Consider the following 20242-nt stretch of genomic DNA (forward strand, 5'->3'; position numbering starts at 1 on the left):
GGTTACAAATCGTAAAGGACTTTTATCTTTTGAAAATAATCTATACATCTTTCTAAATACATAAACTTCCCCAAAAGTGTTATCGGCAATAATCAAATTCTAAATATATTAAGTGAATATATTTGAGGTGCTAGCCCTCTAACAACGCCAACAACATTTAAAAAATAATCAAAAGAAGATGCTTTTAAATCAATCTTGGAAAATACTAGCACTCCTAGTAGCAGCAGTTATTTGATAACACCAATGATGACGGCTAGACAAAAGTGAAGACGTTTTGATATCAACTCACCGTCACAAGCACCACACTCCAGTTAAAAAAAAGGGGAGTTGGCATTACACAACGTGTTTGCGTTAAAAATGGATGAAGTTTTAAAACATGTCTATGAAAATATTAGTGAAGTGGGAAGTCTAAGTTCCCCCACAACACTTTCTAAAGTTGCCTCTGACATAGGTGGCAGCACATTAAAAATGCAAAAGAGTATCAAGAAAATGAACCGAGTTACACACTGCATCAGAATCGTAGGCTACGTGGCAGAGAATATCGTCAAACTAAAGCCTTTTCCCTCTGCATATAATGCAAACAGATCTTTTAACTCTAGATGTGATTCAAAGACGTCACAATACACCCTACAAATCAATGGCCCAAATGACCGGAAAGCTTTCATAGACAGTTTCTGTGATAATGCAAATGACATTAGCAAACTTCGCAAATCTGCAAACGAATGGAAGCTTGTGTTGAGGTCGAAAGCTGCAGCAGAGAAAATCGTTGAGAAAGCGAAATCTTTCAAGCCCCATCTCAAAATTGCTGTTCGAGAACCCCTGCACACAGCTGTGCTTCAAAATGTCCCTGAGGATATAAACTGTGAAGGACTAATAAACATGATCCCGATTAGTACGAAGACTGAACAATGCGGAAAATTTCGTTCTTTTAAAGTGTATTTTGACAATATCAGTGAGCTCCAACAATTTCTGTTTTAAAGTTGCCTATGACATAGGTGTCAGCACTTTAAAAATGCAAAAGAGTAGCCTATCTAGAAAATGAACCGAGTTACACTCTGCATCAGAATCGTAGGCTACGTGGCAAACAATATCGTCAAACTAAACCCTTTTCCCTCTGCATATAATGCAAACAGATCTTTTAACTCTAGATGTGATTCAAAGACGTCACAATACACCCTACAAATCAATGGCCCAAATGACCGGAAAGCTTTCATAGACAGTTTCTGTGATAATGCAAATGACATTAGCAAACTTCGCAAATCTGCAAACGAATGGAAGCTTGTGTTGAGGTCGAAAGCTGCAGCAGCGAAAATCGTTGAGAAAGCGAAATCTTCCAAGCCCGATCTCAAAATTGCTGTTCGAGAACCCCTGCACACAGCTGTGCTTCAAAATGTCCCTGAGGATATAAACTGTGAAGGACTAATAAACATGATCCCGATTAATACGAAGACTGAACAATGCGGAAAATTTCGTTCTTTTAAAGTGTATTTTGACAATATCAGTAGTCTCCAACAATTTCTGAGTGTTTTGGTGATTATCGGCTACGATCGTCTACCTGCTGATCCGTGTAAGCTCTTGCCAAGACGATCCTGAACTGTCACAAAATCAGTCACCTCGCTTCCCAGTGTACGGCTGAACCTTTATGCTTTAGATGTGCCTCAAATGAACATCGTTCTACGCGAGATGAACCATGCAGAAAGCCAACATTCTGCGTTGAATACAAAATCGGCAATCACTCGAGTTACAGTGTAAAATGTCCCTCAAACAGTAATCCACCAAAAAATGGCATCTGATGCTTCTCCAGTTAAATGTTTATCGTGGAACATTAATGGCTCGTTCGCTAATAAAATTCCGATCTTAGATGTTTTATTTTAGCAAAATGAAGTTGTCTGTTTACAAGAACATTTCGTCACAAGCCGCAGTAAAAGTATTCTTGGTTTTAATAGTTAACTATCAGTTTATTCAGTCTCAGCGAAGCAGCTAAGTGAAAAAGGGTGACCCTCCGGTGGTATTGCCACTTTCATTCATTTTACTCTAAGATCTAGTGTATTCGAAATCATTGATAATTTTCTGGCGATTTGTGTTTAGGGCTGTGTTTTATTAACGCATTTTCGCCTAAAAATTACCATGATGAGCGTTCGGAGCGTGCTTTTACTTATTCTAGTGATAAACTCAGCCAGTTTATTAGCCGTATTAGATCCTTAAGCCTTCAATGCATATTAGTTGGTGACTTCAATTGCGATTTGAATTAACTGCTCTGATCTAGGTCTTTACATTCTACGTTGTTGCTTAGTATTTTTGGAGACCAGTTTAATCTCCAGTGCAAATATTTAAATTTTACTCACGTACACACCTCAATGTCTACATCAGATATCGATCACGTCGTTGCGTCCGCAAATCTCAGGATTTCGCCAGTCAAGGTTGTGGTTGATTTTCAGCTATCTGATCACTTACCAAAACAGTTCTTAGCCGAGATTCCTTGCCACAGCTCAGATACACAAACTCAAACAACTTCGAAAACACCTCCTAGGTCTCGCCGTGATTGGCGTAAAAGTAACCGTGTTTTATTTCAAGAAGAAGCCGCCAGAGTCCTTGGTAAGATCCGTGTTTCTTTTCATCTTCTCTCTAGATTAACTGCTCTTTCAAAGGAGGAAACACCACTATCAGTCGATTTTTATTGCGCGGAAATTGGCCATGCTCTTCGCTCTGCTGAAAAAGCTGCCGTCTAAGTAGACCCCGTCATCCTACCCTTCCTGGCTGGTCTGAAAATCCAGAGTTAGTTGATACCCATTCTAAGTCTAAATTTCGGCTTCAACTTTGGGTTTCTTGTGGACGCCCCGTTCGGGGATAATCAATTCAATCTGCCTGCTCACAAAAATAAAATTCGCGATGGAGCTAAAAGCTCACAGAAAAAAGATAATTGATATCGAATCCAAACGGGCCAAAATTACTCCTTCTCTCCTTTGGTGTTTTCTGTCCTCTAAAAGTGACGAGTCTCTGTCCGCATCGACTATCCGTGATTCTGAATGGTACGCGTACTATGGGTTAAAATTGTTGCCTCTTGACCCAGCCCTCAAGGAAAGATATGAAGCTGAGTTGGACGACTTCTTAGATAGTTCTCCTCAGGGTGATTATGTTGTAACAGAGGGAGCTATATGCAAGGCCATCTCTTACCTAAAACCTACACAGTCTTTCAGGATTGACGCGATCAGCGCATTCCATCTAAAAAGTGGTGGGCCCGCTCTCATTAGTCCTGTAACTTTCCTGATGCAGATTATCCTCATTCAGGGTGTTGTCCAAACCATTTTCTCAATTGGAGATCTTACGCAGTTCCTAAAAAAGGAAAAATTACCATGCAATGCTCCTCTTTCCGTCCAATCACGATTGCTACTTCTCTTTGCAAGTTATTTGAACTTTTATTCGTAGATGAGTTTGAGAAACAATGTTGCAGTCCACCAACACAATTCGGTTTCCAACGCGGTATTGGTTGTGCTGAAGCGCTCCATGTCGTTTCATATGCACTCCTGGATGCACACAAATCAGGAGAAAGCCCAGGAATTGGGGGCTTAGACCTGCAGAGAGCGTTTGATTCATTGATTCATGCGCTTATGTTGCTAAACTCAGCTAAAAGAGGAGTAAACTTAAATATCATCCTGGCTTTCCGTTATCTTTACTCTTGCCTTCGCGTACGACTCAAGCTCCCTCCCGATAAAGGCTTTCCACCAGCCATACGGTCAGATTTGATACCAGTCCGTAAAGGTGCTCGTCAGGGGGCAGTTTTATCCCCCAATTTCTTCGACAACTATATTATTGAGCCTCAAGATAGCTGTCCTTCGTCATGCATTCTAAGCTCCATTGACATCTCCCTAGTATACTATGCTGATGACACGCTGAATCTCAGCAGGACACTTAACCACCTTTCAGAAATATTATCATGTCTGCAGTCCAATTACGAGAAAGTCGGTGTGAGATTTAACTCCCAAAAGTCGGAAGTCTTGCTTTGCAATCGGAAGAATGACCCTCCTACTAATACCACACTAGGTGATTGCTCAGTAAAACCAGTTAATAGAATAATATTTCTGGGGCTTCCAATAGGTACCTCATTACAACATACCCGCTCCCTCCTGATCTCACATCTTGAAAGGCGAATTTCCAGCTTTTATGCTTTGATCGTTAAATCCACTATGTGATTTAACCGTCCACTTCTGGCAAGTATTTACAACGCTACCACTCTGCCATATATATTATATTTGACCCCTTTGTAGAAAATATTGGCAAACCGTGAAACGGCTCTTTATTTTTCCGTCTTGCCAAGTACCAACTAAAATTGCCACCTTGGACAAAAAATAGTTTTCTGTTTTAGCGCTACAACCTAGCGGACCCAAATCTAGCTGTCGAGACACTTATTAGCCGGCAAAAATGAAACCAGCAATTCTAAAGCACGAGTGGGCAAGTTTGCTTCTTTAGTTTTCCCTCTTGTTTCCCTTTTATTTTTTTTCTTCTTTCAGAAGTTGTTGTCCTTGTTGCTATTTTCGAAGAAGTTGTTGTTTCTGTTGTAATCTTTGAGTATGTTATCATTCTGTCTCCTCTTTTCGTACTTATTCGTACTTACTTTGTATTTTGTGTACTATTATAAGAAGTTGTTGTTATTTTTTAGTACATTTTGTTTTTGTTTCCTCTTTTCGCATTTTTGTATGCTCTATCATTGTACATTTATTGTATACGATTGGTTTTCAATATATTATTATTATTATTATTATTATATTCTAGTGGCAATCAGTGTCTTTAGTTGCTATGCATATGCCATTCCATTGCGATCAAAGAGAGGTGTTGAAGTTGCTCAGACCTTAGAAAGTATTCCTGAACAAGATTGCTATAGAAAATTCAAAGTGACCGCGGTAGCGAATTTGTTAATCATCATTTGAAAATAGTTCTATTGAAATATAATACAAAGCTATAACACATTCACAGTCCCATTAAGGCTGCATTGGCTGAACGATTGATAAGAACGATTCGTCTATTAATTTTGAGATATTGCACGCTGAAAAATACTGCTGCTTTTATTCATGATTTAGATAAAATAATGCAAATATATAACCAACGATTAGGTCAATCACTGTCCTGTATTAGCCCTTAAGAAGTTCATTGCAGAGAAAATACATTTGACACTTTTCTTAAGCAATATTCCAGTGAAAAAACAACAACAAAAAATGTGAAGAAGAAATTCAATGTTGGCGATACTGTTCGAATTAATAGAACCACCAATTTTTTTGAAAAGGGGAATTATTTATGGAGCACTGAACTTTTTAAAGTGTCCAAATTCCTAGGCACTAAACCCACATCATATCGGCTGCGAGACACCAACAATGATGAGATTTTTGGCGGTTTTTATGAATATGAACTACAAAAAGTTAGAAATAGTAGTGAAATTTATCAATTTGAAAAGATATTAAAGAGCCGTACTTGCAGGGGCAAGAGACAGTTGCTTGTTTTTTGGCTAGGATACAACTCTGATTTTGATTCTTGGGTTGGAGTTGAAGACATTAACAATGCTCAATGATTTCTGTGTGACATTCATGTCCAATGTCTCTGACCCTCTCTACAAGATTTGAATAGAACAAGTGATTTTGGACGAAACTCTCTCCCACTATCAAATTCGACGGCGCGTATGAAGTGGCTCTTGTCAACTGTATTCTCAAAAATACCTAATATATCCTGAGAAAAGATCGCAAATATGATATAAAAATTAGACCCTATGATTGGCCGCCACCACCCGATAGCGAAAAGCAAAAAATTCAAATGATCAATTGGATGGCTTATCTATATGTTGAATTACCATACGAAGAACTCACTTGTATGAATAATTTATGTCGTTCTATCAATAAAATAATTTCTGCTCGTAAGAACGAGCCTTCAATTTCAACTATTCAAAGGAACAGGGCAAGATCTACATTAATTCACCCATTGCCGATAAAAAGGTTATTCTCAATGATAATCTAAAAGATGTTCTTGGCTTTAAACTCAATATAATCAATGGTGAAAGTGCCAGAAAAACTAATATTATTTTTGCTGACTACCTTCCAGCCTCCTCTTCGGACACTTGTATATTTCTGTATGCTTCATTAGTTTAAACATCCATAGTTGGCAATATCAATGTTCCCCTTCTACAAGTTCTTGAACAAAAAACCAGTCAAGAACATATTCATCATTACAATATAAAGCATCTTCAGTATATCTCCGTAACTGCTTTCTATTCGGAACTCTGCCAGTTAACACTAAGAACTGAATTAGGTGACCCCCTAGCAATATCAAAAGGTTTGGCTGTGATCACTTGCCATTTGAGATCCATCGTTGTCGGTGTTCAAAAACAAGTTGTCTAATAGAAAAGTGGTATTCACTTGTCCTGATGTTTACTGCTATGTTGCTATACTTGGCCAAAGATAACTGGGCAATGGAATGGACTATTACAAAGGTCACTAATCAATGTCTGGCTATGGTCTTGGCAGTTGGTTCACTAAGCTGTTTTGCTCTGCACTACCTCTGGCTAAAAAATATATTGTACCGGCTGTGACAGATTTTGCATCCTCTACACTATACGATTGGAGCTCCGGCAAGGATTTAAAAAAAGTGCTTTGGAAAATCCTAGGTCCAGTGCGTAAGCCCTTGGCTGGCAATCGAAATCTCAACAGAATGGAAAAGGTTTAAAAAGGTTGATAAACACTGCACCACTCATCAGTTTCTACTGAGGTCAGAAACAAAAGACATCACCCCTGTCAAAGAAAAAAAAAATGAAAAATGCGACACGTACAGTAAACAGAAGAAGAAGCCCCAGGAAGAGAATTGTTAGATCGAAACTGGATTTCTTTTCATAAACTGAAAAATGACATATCTACCACATAAGGATTCCGATCCTTCAATCAGTTCATCTTTAAATCTATTCAATGCATTGAATGTTAATGTGAGTGTAAAACATGGATACTATGCAAAATTTTGTCCATAACAACCCCTTTCCGATCATATTCACTTTCAAATTTATTCCAATGAAGACTATTTTATGGACATGTCTTCGAAATTTATAGATTTATAAATGAAAGTCAAGAAATTCGACAATGGAATGCCTGTTCGTGCTGGTAGAATATCCTACGAAAATTATATATTACTTAATTTATTTCATCAAATCAGTGTCTACATAAATGGCACTTTAGTGAAAACAAGCAACAATCTCTCAAATTATACAAGCTATATACAGTTCATGTTCACGACAACCAAGTCATAGAAGGAATTGCGAGGCATCTCCAATGGTTTTGAATATATTACAGATATTGATAATGGAGATCCACTTAAAAATGCTACAACTAGTGAATTACATCTGGTTGGAAAAATATATCATGAAATATCTTGTGCAATAGGGTCATGGACTGGCATGCCCACATAAATTTGAGATGTTTGGGCTTTCATATCTTGTTTGTAAAGTAAATGTAATCCCACTCTACAATCTATCTTTTGATAAATCCTATAGGACAATGTATGAGCTGACTATGCAAACCCTAGATCATGATCCACAACTATTTGAAAATGGTATAACCGAAGAAATGTTCACTAGACCACATGGTATCATTGTACTAGACCTGTCTGACACCCAGGATATGAGTATAGTACGAATCGGGAGCGTGCATTTAGAGTGTACATTTGCCGACCCATTACCTGAGAGTATTGTACCAATCTCATTAAATCAATTTGAAACCTATTGGGAAATCGCTCCCGAAGGCAGTGTTCTACAAGACCTTGCACCCTGAACACCAGTCAAGTAATCAATTTATTTATTATGGACACCTACATGTCCAAATACAGATCTTATTGTTTACCCTCGGACTTCCTTGGAAAAATTCAAAGTGCAAACAATACCCTAATCATTGTTAATACCAGTCCGTCGACTGTGAATACTGGCCATTGGTTGTACATCTTTCAAACAATGAAGACGATTGAAGTTTTTTATCCTCTCGGCCTACCCTATACATTCTACATTCCACATATCAACAACTATATTGGAAGCAGTGGGAAAACTATTATTCAAAATCGGAAGAGAGTACAGGATCTGACGACTAAAAGTTACGGTTTCCATGCGCTACTATATTTCGTGTTCAGATTTCGCGGCTATACTCACAAGGAGTTTCTCAACGTTTACTTAGACAATCAACGTCTGAATGATTTAATAGAGGAAAATATCCTCTCAGAACTGTATAATATAGATTTTAGTGCCATACAAGTAAAGTGCTTTAAAAATGCATGTGAATTTGTTTATTAATCAAAAAAAATGTATATATACAACAATGTCTTCATTCTACACTTTAGATTTCTTCTTGTTCTTCGGTGTAAAGGCAACTGTCGAGAACCGCTAATGATGGTAGATCATTTGGATTCACCGTATATTGATCTTGATTGGCTGCAAAATCAGGGTTACATTTTCTACAGTACAACGTAACTTCATTATTGTCGCATCTCTTTGTATTGTCAATGATACTATTTGCATTTATATTGTGAAATTCACGTGTTTCAATTTTTTACTTGAAGCAATATCACATACAGTTTTTTCAAATGGTTAATCACATTCGGTAACAGCCAAATAAAAATCACTCGGTTTATAGTCATAATCGGTAGTGTTTTCACAACGATGACGTAGAAACCAAATTGTCTTATTACCCCAACAGTTGACTCATAGACCTGATTCTTCCTCCCAAAATAATTTAAAACCACAACGATACCAATCTCGGAGAAATAAACTAAAATCACGTTTAGGGTTCCTTCTAATCATACCAGGATAAGTATTCTCCCACTGATCACATTTGTCATAGTGGCAATTCGAGCATAGTCTCCCTCTAGGGTGAGAGTCACAAATATCTTCAAGACATGAATTACAGCCTTTAATTTGTACTGAATATCCTCTATATAATTTACATGGATCGCATAATTTGCACTTTTCATTATATTCATCAATAATTGTACAATTCTCACATAATGACCAACTGCTAGGAGTGTACATACATAGTGGGCATGTATAGAACATTTTTGGTGTCCGATGTCAATTCTCTCACAGCTAAAAAGAAACTGATCCGAGTTCGATAAATTCAAAGGGGGATGGGAGAGGAGTAACTCTGTGACGTTCCATAACCTCTTTCGAAGTGGAGCCATCTACCTAGATTCTATGGCAATATTTTCAAAAGTATATCCACGATATTATTCTGCTTCCTTTTTTCAATTAATATATCAATAAATTGAGTAAAAGCATCTGAGTCACGTCGTAAAAGATTCATACAATAGTCCAATGGTAGAGAATCAGTTTTCATTATATTGTCAAGTGTTCCCTGAGAAAATATCTTCCGTTGAAGTGATAACTCAAGAAAATTGTCATCAAGAATCAAATGTTTTTCCATAGTCGCAAGATTTGACTTAATTCTCTCTATCTCCAATTTACTCATTTTTCAATCCTAACACTCTCATTGCTGGCTCTAGACTAACCACGATTCTCTCTACTTCAATAATATTTGATAGCCTAAAAAATCTAGCAAAAAGAAAGGGAACATTTTTGATTTCGAAACAATTTTATTGTGTGTGATCATAATTACAATAATAATATATACTACAACATATACAATTACCGATATAACTTATTGTCCTCAATATACTTCACTATTGCCATTAAAGCACTTTGAAGTATATTCACATGTGCTATATCAACTTTTTCAGTAAAGCATAATTGGTCCTCCAATTTAAATTTGCTCAATGATAACACATATCTTGCATATGCTTCATCCAATTCAAGACAAAGCCGTAATCCTCTCGTGATTTTTACTGCAATGTTTGGTGTTCTTGTATCATTGCTGCTGCTATCAACTCCACTATCAACTTCTAATAGTGTAATCATTCCACTCATTATTCTAAATATATCTTAAAGAATAAATATAGTCAAACTGTTCTCACTCCTTGAATTCTATTTTCACAATAATAAGAACTATACCAAAAATCCTTCCTTATATTCGATGCGTCACTCCCCGTCAGTAGTTCCGTTTCCCATGATTGACCTAGAAAGAGGCACGTAATACTGTTCGTACACAGAGTGTAGGCCTCTGATTGGTCTAGAAATAACACTTTTACCAAGGACATTAATTCTTGCACAGGCTTTTACCAAGGACATTAAATCTTGTACCGGAGTAATACCTCTTCATCTAATTGCACTTACTGGCTCGTAGTAGTCTATATTCCACAGATAATCATGGTCCGTGGCACCCCGTAGCCCATATTCTCCCAAAAACTTATTACCGATGTTTTACATAAAAAATAATATTAAATGATCCTGGGACTCAATCTGTGGCCCCCTGAGCCCCATAGCCCTCTGGGGCTTACGCCTTCCTCCCCCAAGTCCTTGGCCCGACCATGCCCCGTCCTCCCAATTTTTTTTTTAATTACAACTCTGTTTTACATCTTTACTAGATACTGTGTATGCTTATAACACAATTTTTTTTATGAATTTGTTTTATTATGAAATGAAAGGTATACTTATGGAGGTCGTAATTTTTCTTTTAGAAAAATCACGACTTACAACTTTTGTAGTGACATTTTTTTTCGGGGCTTAGATTTTCTGCAGGATAGACTTTTTCTCAGGACCGAGAATTTTTAACTTATACAGTTTTCAAATATGAAGGAATGATGTGGTTTTACAGTTATTTTTTGTGGTTAAAAAGAACAGAATAGACATACAAAATCATTACCTCAGTCCTAAGGTATTCCTTTGATGTCTCCCCTTTAACAATCTATATATGGATCTATATTAAAATTAATTAATAATTACTAAAAAGGCACACTTTTTCCATGTTTTTAGCACCCTTCCATCAAACTTTTCTGTTACTGCTGAGCTTCAAGATAAAATTTTGCAGCTTCGGCATCTAATGGATTGTTGGCTTACGCTTAGTTTGAGCCTAATAGCTAGCTGCTAAATAACTTTTGCTCTGAGTCAAGTAGAAAGTTCTTTGTTTTAATTTTTGCGTCAAGAAGTACTAAAACTTGACAGCTATTTGGCTCTTTGATGATTTTTTCCTACCAATTTAGGGAGCTCATCTGTGCAACGTTCTACAAGAAAGTGTACATTAAACACATATTAGGAAATAAAACCTCGACTATTCTATGGAACATTTATCGCTCTGTCTTTTGATACTATTTATGAGAACATCGAATAGAGACCAAACATAAAATAAGCTTTGGAGTTCTCAAATTTCAGAAAATATGTGTCGGCATTATTTATGTTTCAATCAAAATATTTGCATCTCTATTTTACAAGCCATAATAAGACCGACAAAATTGTTCAAGTTTTCAAAGTAATAAAAACTATACCAAAAATTCTTCGTTACATTCTATGCGTCACTCCCCGTTGGTATTTCCAACTCCCATGATTGGCCTAGAAAGAGGCACGTGATCTTGTTCGTACACTCATTGTAGGTCTCTGATTGGTCTAGAAATAACGCCTTTACCAAGGACACTCAATCTCGTACAGGCTTTTACCAAGGACATGAAATCTCGTACCGGAGTATTACCTCTTCCTTTACTGGCACTTACAATAACTTTGGCTCTGAGTCAAGTAGAAAATTCATTGTGTTAATTTTTGCGTCCAGGCTTACTAAATCTTGACAGCTATTTGATTCTTTGATTTTTTTTTTACCAATTTAGATAGCTCATCTGTGCAACGTTCTACAAGAAAGTGTACATTAAACACATATTAGGAAATAAAAACCCGACTATTCTATGGATTATTTATCGCTCTGTCTTTTGATACTATATACGAGAATATCGAATAGAGACCAAACATTTAATAAGTTTTAAACTTTATCTCAAATTTCAGAAAATATGTGTTAGCTTTATTTTTGTTTCAATCAAAATATTTGCATCTTTATTTTACAAGCCATAATAAGACGGACAAAATTGTTCAAGTTCTTATCAAAGGCAAACTAAAAATTTTTTAAACTGAAGAGATAGCCATGTTTATGGAAACCTGTCGCGCCTTAATACCTAAGGAGCGAAATACTATTAGAGCATCTCGTCTGAACAACAATGTATGAAAGTTCAACTTTATTCTGAAAAATAAAGAAGCCAGAATCACTATCCTGCCTTCCCCAGTTCACTTGTCCTCTGCTCGTCCGATAATGTTTACTTCTGTCCTGTTTGTGCTTATGAATTTACCAGGAGAGCTGTAATCAAGCAAACCTGTAAAGCAGCATGATTTTGTACAGAAAAAGCGATTCTGCGAATAAGGTGAAACAGGTTAAACAGAAGCTTCATCGCCTTATCTTACCTACACCCGATCAATTCACTGCTCAATGTGAGCTAGAAACTATTCCTGCAGACCTGAGCATTCGTTCAAAAGGGGCAAAGGATGAACATTTATGCTTGGCTCAAATTAATAAGGATTTCACCGGATCTACTATACCTGGTTCGGGTAATATTGTTACAAAGTTCAGACGTTTCGGTCAGTCTTCTGTGGTGCAGCTCACCTTGAGTGGTAAAGAAGATACTAAACACGCCTAGAGACTTAGCATCAGGATTGAATTTTGCTTTCTCCGTGTTTCGAAGCCCATGATTAGGCCCAGCCTATAATACCGTAGTTTGGCCGTATTGAATCAACTCAATAGGATTACATATCTACTAAACTTTTTGTCAATCCATTCAAATGTTAATCATCATCCCGTTGCAACTTCTACTGCAAAATTTGAGACTCTTATTTTTCCTTCACTCTCTGGTTTGAAAGTGTACCTATTCTATAGAATTCAAAAGCAGAATCAATACAATAATTTTTTTAGAACTGTAGCATTAATCAATTTCCTTACCATCTTTATTCAATATCACAAGAAAAGTGGAAAATTTTTTCAGAAGGCCGTAGAGGCTATTGGAAGACTTTACACTTCATTATGTGGGATGTCCTGAATTAAAATCAAGTAGTTGTGGGCATGCATCAAGCCCCAGGATAGTTGTAGAAAAAGCATAAAACCTTCTACTAATAGTTTTTCAAGAGGTGGAAAAATTAGACTGTGCTTTAATAATGAAAAATCAAACTAATAATGACATTGTTAGTATTCTCATTAGTTTTTGATGCATAGAAATTAGAGTAGTATATAACTGCTTTAAAAGCAAAATTGACAATTAGTATCTTTAAAGACAAGTAAAATTTTTCATTGGTTTGAATTCCTGGCGATGTAGAATAATAAATTATGATTTCATTAAATAATCGTTTCTAACGATTTTTCATCGTCTGTTTGCTTTTGCATTCCTGGCATTACAACTTCTTGTACGATGATAGATAATACATTCATTATAGAGAAAGAGGGTATTAAATAGAAAGATTTGTTCTTTTAGGAGATTGAAGTTCCTTACAAGTTGTCGAATAATATCTGAGATACGAAAAAGTAACAAATACATAAATAGATACCTGGTGTTACAGTCAATACTGTAACTTTCATCGTGGTTAATTCCTTCTCTCTTTAAAGATTTCAGGGCTGAGGTAGCGTTTCTTCGTGCGCTAATCAAAGAGTTATTCTGTAATGACAGCTCTTCTATCTTACGCAGAACATCGGACGGTGTCTGAGCACCTATACAGATAGATAATATTAATACTTTGAAATAATATAAATCTAGAATTAAATTTTTATTCTTACCCAGCAGATTATAAACATATTTTTATCCAAGATTGAGTTTGTCTATAAACTTTGACGTGCATCCTACAAGTTTTCAGTCACTACCTCATCTCATCCTTTCTCTCGTTATAGCCCTAAGTGCGGGATACATCCAAAAAGAACTATATTAATAAATCAGTTTGTACCCAGATCTAATTGATAGCATTAGTGTTGGGATTAGTGTAAACCTTGGCTATCATAAACAACTTTACTCACACCAACCTCAGTTTGAAAATGCAAGTTTCAAAATTTGTCTAACAAAGACTATTTCATAGATTTATTATCTGCTTTTACAGATTGGTGCATAATGGTGCTGTATAATATTTATTCTAAAAAGAATGTTCTTTACAAAGCTTGATCAAACAGTTTAGAGTGTTATTAATGAAACGTTGGTAAGGACAACTAGCAATTTATTAGACTTTATAAATTGCTTACGATTTATGTAGATGACTCCAGCTTCTTATAAAGAACTTACATGGCTGTTTTTGAAGTAAGAACAATCAGAGGATACAGGGGTAACATCTACAATAAACAAGTTCAAAGGCTGAACATGCTTGTTAAGGCTATTATGCTTGTTAGGAATACTTAAAGTCTCATGAAACCGACTGTTGAGTATAACTAAATGCAGAGGACATAACTTGTATGGAATACTTATAAATTGACGTGAAAAATTTCTTACCAACTGGCAAATAACATGAAACAAATAACCATCTTATACGAAATTTTTCAATGCCCCTTTTGTACCCCTTTATTCAAAAATAGCAAGTCTATTCAGCATGCCTATTAAACATGTTTACTCAACATGCCCATTAGAGAAGAGTGAAGGAAAAAAGAGAGATATAAAGAGAGAGAGAGGAGAAGAGGGAAGAGAAAAAGCAATATCATAACGTAAGAAATTAATATCTTTCAGTTTCCTATCTAGCACAACGATACTCAAAAAATTGCAATTACACAATAATTTTTCTTTCAATTATGTACCAAAACAGAAAAAAGAACTGCAATTTTTTCAGATTTGTTTTTGTTTCCATGTATGACCCTTTCCATCGTCTTCAATAAAATTTACAATTGAATTTGAACCTTCTTTAGTATCAATTCAAACACAGTTTTTTAATATCCGATAGGGTGAAATTACTCATTTTGTAATTAAAACTAGACTTATTATCCAAAAATATTTTGTTAATTTGATATACTATTCATATTCGTCATACTTTTATACAAAAGAATTCCGTCGTACTCCAACCGAGCAGAGATCTTAATAGTGAACTTAATATTTGAGCCTTCTTAGGAAATGGATACAGTGGCTTCAATTAACGAAAATGCTTGGTGGACAAAATACATTTTTTTCTAAGCCTAGGGAGGAGCTGATCTTTTTAAATGAAAACACAAGAAAACTTCAATGACCAATACGGTACCTTGTAAGTGAGCTTTTTTCTAAGATCTGGGGGACTGGTCTTATGAAATCAATCAATCGATATAATGATATTATCTATTTACTGAATATTTCCTCCCAATCAAGTGCCATTCTCATCCCCTTACAATTTCCATTGTAAAATTTGGAACTATTAGTTTCACTTCATCCTCATCGTCAAATGTTTTAATTTCCGACAGAATGGAATTACACGTTCTGTATTTAAACTATAATTTATGTCCAGTTAATTTTTTAATATGATATGCATACGCTTTCTTCATGCTTTCATAGAAAAGAATTTTGTCATACTCCAACCGATCAGAGCTCTTAATAGTGTGAAAAGTTTTGGTTGTTGTCGCAAAAGTTAATACTCCATGGACATTCGAACCTCTCAAAAGACTCCTTGCTCAGCAAAGGGTGTCATAGTCCTACTCATAATAGTACTTCCCATCGGGAAATTGCCACACCCTGAAAAAACCCTTCATAAAAAAGTAATTGCTATAGTAGTGTATACCTATTTGACTATGATCAAGGGTTTGGCAGGATGGCAGCTGCCTGATGTGTTGCTGTATTCCAATTAGAATTACACCAGATGGAGCTTTATTAGGGATGTTTTGAGGTGTTGATAATTCCCTGTAAAGGTACTTTACTAATCCAGAAGTAGCACTATAGCTTCTGTAGAAGGCAGTTCAGGAAGTTAAACTCCTCATGTTAAATGAAAAAATATACGGAATTTCCTTCCTTTAAAAATGGGAAAGGTATTTTCAGCAGTTTTCCTACTGCCAGAATGAGGAGGACAAAATGTGTTTTTGGGAGGACAATTTCTTCTTAATTTGTGGGGGAGCTAATTTCTTAAATCAAAGTACCCCCAAAAAAATTCCAATGACAAATACCTCGTGCTTAAAAAAAGAATTTTCCAATGTCTAGGAAAGGAGACATCGGGATTCAATGAATCAATTTGATGATAATACATATTTTTATGAAAATTTCCTCCCACTCAAATGCCAATCTACTTCCCCTTACAATCTCAACTGTAACATTTAGAACTACTATCTTTACCTAACCCTCTCCCACAATTTTTGAATATCCGATATAGTAAGATTACTCATTTTGTATTTAAAATTAGAATCAATATTTAGCAGAATAATTTCTTACTGTGTAATATATACACATTAGTTATGCTTTTATACACAAGAATTCCGTCGTACTCCGACGGAGAAGAGTTCTTAATAGTGTAAAAAGCTTTGGTTGTCGTCGTAGTAGTGAACACCTCAGAGAAATTATTATTTTATCTATTGAAAACTCCGATATTCAGTAGCACTGCTAACAACGGAGGAAAAGAGAAACACTAAAATAAAGAAACTTATTATTAAATAATTATACACTGTGCTGACATAAAGAACAAATAATATCAAAATCATAAATACATTATATAAACTTACAATTCTAAACTACGCACGACGCATAATTAAAGGGTACTAAGGATGGTTAGCTGTCGTTGCATTTGGTTTCCAGCTTATCAAAGAAATACCTACTTCAGGATCAGCTACTCCAGACCTCTGACGTATCCTAGAGTTTTGTGACCAATGACGGGATGACTTAGGCATTTAGCGAGTCTGTAGAAACAATAACAGATTTTTCTTGTATTGGAATTGGTAAAAATATCCCAAAAGGGGACAACATACAGAATGTGGGGAAGGGCAAACGAATTAAAAAGGGATGCCAGAATGTGTCGGTTGAAGCTCAATTTTGCAGCAATTATGGATACAAATTCAGTGGAAATTCTACGAAACGTATGAAACCAAGAAAGGAAAGGATATAATAAATGAAAAATAAAACCAAATACGTGAGAAAACAAAAATTTCGTTAGCCACTAGCAAAATATGGAGACAAAAAACAAGGGAGCCAAGTCATCCTCAGTGCTCATAAGAAAAATCTAACCTTTAGAAGTGATCTTGACAAGAAGAGAAAAGATACTGAATCAAAAACCTAGCCAGAAATAAATAAAAGATAATTCACCAATTGGATTGGACAAGTATTCTTTGACTTACAATAGATTTTGCCTGTCTGCAACCTCGATTTTCATTCAAAATGATCTTTTTTCTCTCTTTTAGTTTTCTTTACTTTTACTACAGAAACAAATATTTCGTTATCAAATGGGGATCCAATTCCGACATTTGGTTTTTACGAGGAAAAGCGCTTACAGAAAATTTCGTTTCATTTTTCTCTGGTATAATCAGTGCTTTATTTTGGCATATATATTTCGGCGTCTCATATTCGTTAAAAGTGTTCTGAAGTTTTCTATTTTCTAAAAATCTTCCCGAAAAATCATTTTCACATGTCTTATTTTCATTTTTATGCAGCTTAGCCACTTCCGCATCCCATTTTTTGGATTATCGACATTTTGAACTGGTGTATCAATCATTTTATTTTTTAGACAGAGTGGCTCAGCCTCCCATTTTGTTTTATGGGCCGGTCCATCTCCCCGCCGTGTCAACGAAGTAGCATGTTTTTCCGTTTTAGCATTTGATTTCTGGTAATTTTCATTTTCTCGCAATTGATTCTTAGACAAATTATTATGGCTATCCGATAGCCTAGAAGTTAGTTGTGATAAACTCTCACTTTCTGGAATTCCCCAGCGTGCTTCTATTAGACCTATCATGGTACTCTTGACGATCTCTATCTTCATCTGCCTCTTTAGCTATTCTTTCTTTCTCTCTTTCTTTTCTATCTCCCGTTTCTTTTCGTTCTCTGGCTATTTTCTCTTTCTGTCTTTCTTTCTTTCATGTAATTTAATGTATAGTGTTTCATAACTACATTACTAATTTTTCACGAGCCCCTGCTGGAAATTGAACTTCTACTACTCCGGCTACTCGGCCTACTATAATTTTCTCTGACATTACATCCTCTTAACTCGTTTTCTGACTCTGTTCGTTCTGTAATCATATTTTCTCTTACCCGCAACTTACCTTCATTTTGCACATCATCTGAGAGGTGAGTTCGTCTTATTTTATTGCATATTATATCTTCCTTGTTTATTTCGCACCCCCTCATTTTACCAGGTGTATTCCTTCCCGATTCTATTATTTCTTAATTAATTAGTCAATCGTGGCAAGCTCAACAACTGTCAAACGCAAAAACTATGGCACGCAATCACTATTGTGAATTATCAGCTCCACGTAATGAGATTCAACAATTTTTCAAATAACCGGAATATCTAAACTTCAGTAGAAAATAAAGAATTCATTCGCAGCATATGAATGTTATACGAGTGAAATATCTCCGAAACACAAAATAACAGGGGTTGGACGAGAAGCAATTTGAATAACCGCGCTAATATTCTACTAGTGAATTAGCCGGACAAAAACTCAAACAGAGGAACTACCATATAAAACAAATCACGTATCCTCCCCGGATATCTGTATTCCAAATGTCTCTTCGGCTGATTACGCAATGGGACAGGTGCCTCTCACCTTCCTTATCAAATATACGCACAAAACTTGACAAATATCCGTAATTTGCCGTCTTCAATAATCTTATAACCTTCGCCACAGAAGATTATATTCAAATTTGCCAATTCACAAAAGTGATTACCCGACTTTCGCTTTCTCTTATCTGTTCTTAAACCCTGTAATACTTTCTAATACAGAGAGATTCCCCTACTGTAAACTCATAACTCAATTAATTTCACGTTATTCCTTTTTATTCGAAAATCTCACAGTTGTCTGACTATTCCCACAAAAAAAGGTCGATTTTTGTAATCTTTTCTAATTTCTATATTTGGGCGTTTCGGCTCAGCCCAAACCTTGAAGAAAATAGGTGATAAAAGGGGGTTATACCCTTTCTCCTGGACTGTTTCGTTCTTAGGTAGGAGCCTGGATCATCAAATTTTAAATTCGCAATCTTTCAAATCCATTTGTCCGTGCAGATTTTTACAGTCTATAGCGTTTACTGTAGGCTAATTTTCACCCGTATCATCGGAGACGCTTGTTCTTTTGGTACCAGTGTTGTTGATAGCTCCTTTTTCACTGCCACCATTGTTCTGTAAATACAGAGTATGTTACTACCCAATTTGCGGTATATTCTTCTCCAGGGTATGATAACATGATCGAACGGTCAAACTCCAGGCCAAGGATGACCAACCTTGGTTACCACTAATATTTCTAGCCATCTCCTTGGAGGGTAAATGGACCCCCTGTCGATATAATAAATGATGATATGTCTCGCAACTCTTTTTCTACTACAAATAATATGATCTCAGCCCTTCTGTAGGCTCCCGGGATCCACCTAGGCTAAAAAGTCAAAGATTATAAAGACAAGCCTTCTTACTGTATTCACTTTCACGTATTTACAAGAACTCAAAAACTTAACTAAAATAAAAAAACTCTTACAACCCCCTTGCACGCACGTCTGACCAAAGGCGATGAATGGCTAAATCAAATTAAACTCCCAGTATCCTTTGAAGCTTTTCAAGATTGTAAATTTAAGCTGTATGAGTCATCCCTCACCTGGCTTTTTCAGACATTAACTAACTAGTAGTTTCCTTCAGACATCTCATAATAAAAGCTTTCCCGGGGTTTAGATATTAAAATTGAAGATGTATGAAGTTAAATTTATAAAAAGGGCATTTTTCGGAAACAGAAGGGGCCAAAGGTCCAAACATATAGATTATATTATGCTACTTGAAATTGGACCACAAGGCATTCTCACGTCTTAACTCTAGCACATTCGATGTTACTAAATAGGATTAGATTGGTTTAAGTCATATTAGGGTATGATGCTGAATATGTTCAACTCCGTAGGTTTTATAAATTCTATTTAACGGGGATAAAATGAGTTAAACTACCTTAAATTAGGCTTATGATCGTTATGACTAGGTTTTGACCTAAGAAGGCTAGGCTAGCTTAGATTTTGATTATATTATGATCAATTGCGCTAAAGTTAGGTTAAGCTGGTAAGACAGCATAAAATCACCTAACTCAACCTCTTTTAAGCCTACCTATAATTATAATCAAATTTAAAGAAAGGTAGCCTAATCTACCCAAATTAAACCTAGTCATAATCATAATCTAATTTAATCTAATCTTACTGCATCGAATATGCCAGACTTCGTTAACGG

General features: G+C 35.9%; 1 protein-coding gene across 1 annotated transcript in view; it reads right to left on the reverse strand.

The window, feature by feature from the left end:
* Positions 1–20242, reverse strand: part of LOC148942716 (uncharacterized) — a 57617-nt gene that overhangs the window by 35844 nt on the left and 1531 nt on the right. Inside the window, exon 2 of the mRNA XM_089102339.1 lies at positions 13472–13631. Coding sequence (XP_088958465.1) covers positions 13472–13631 — 160 coding nt within the window. The remainder of the gene's footprint in view (positions 1–13471; positions 13632–20242) is intronic.

This window comes from Artemia sp. Qi Xiang Cuo, chromosome 16 (genome assembly GCF_049724085.1).
Source record: "Artemia sp. Qi Xiang Cuo chromosome 16, ASM4972408v1, whole genome shotgun sequence".
NCBI lineage: Eukaryota > Metazoa > Arthropoda > Branchiopoda > Anostraca > Artemiidae > Artemia > Artemia sp. Qi Xiang Cuo.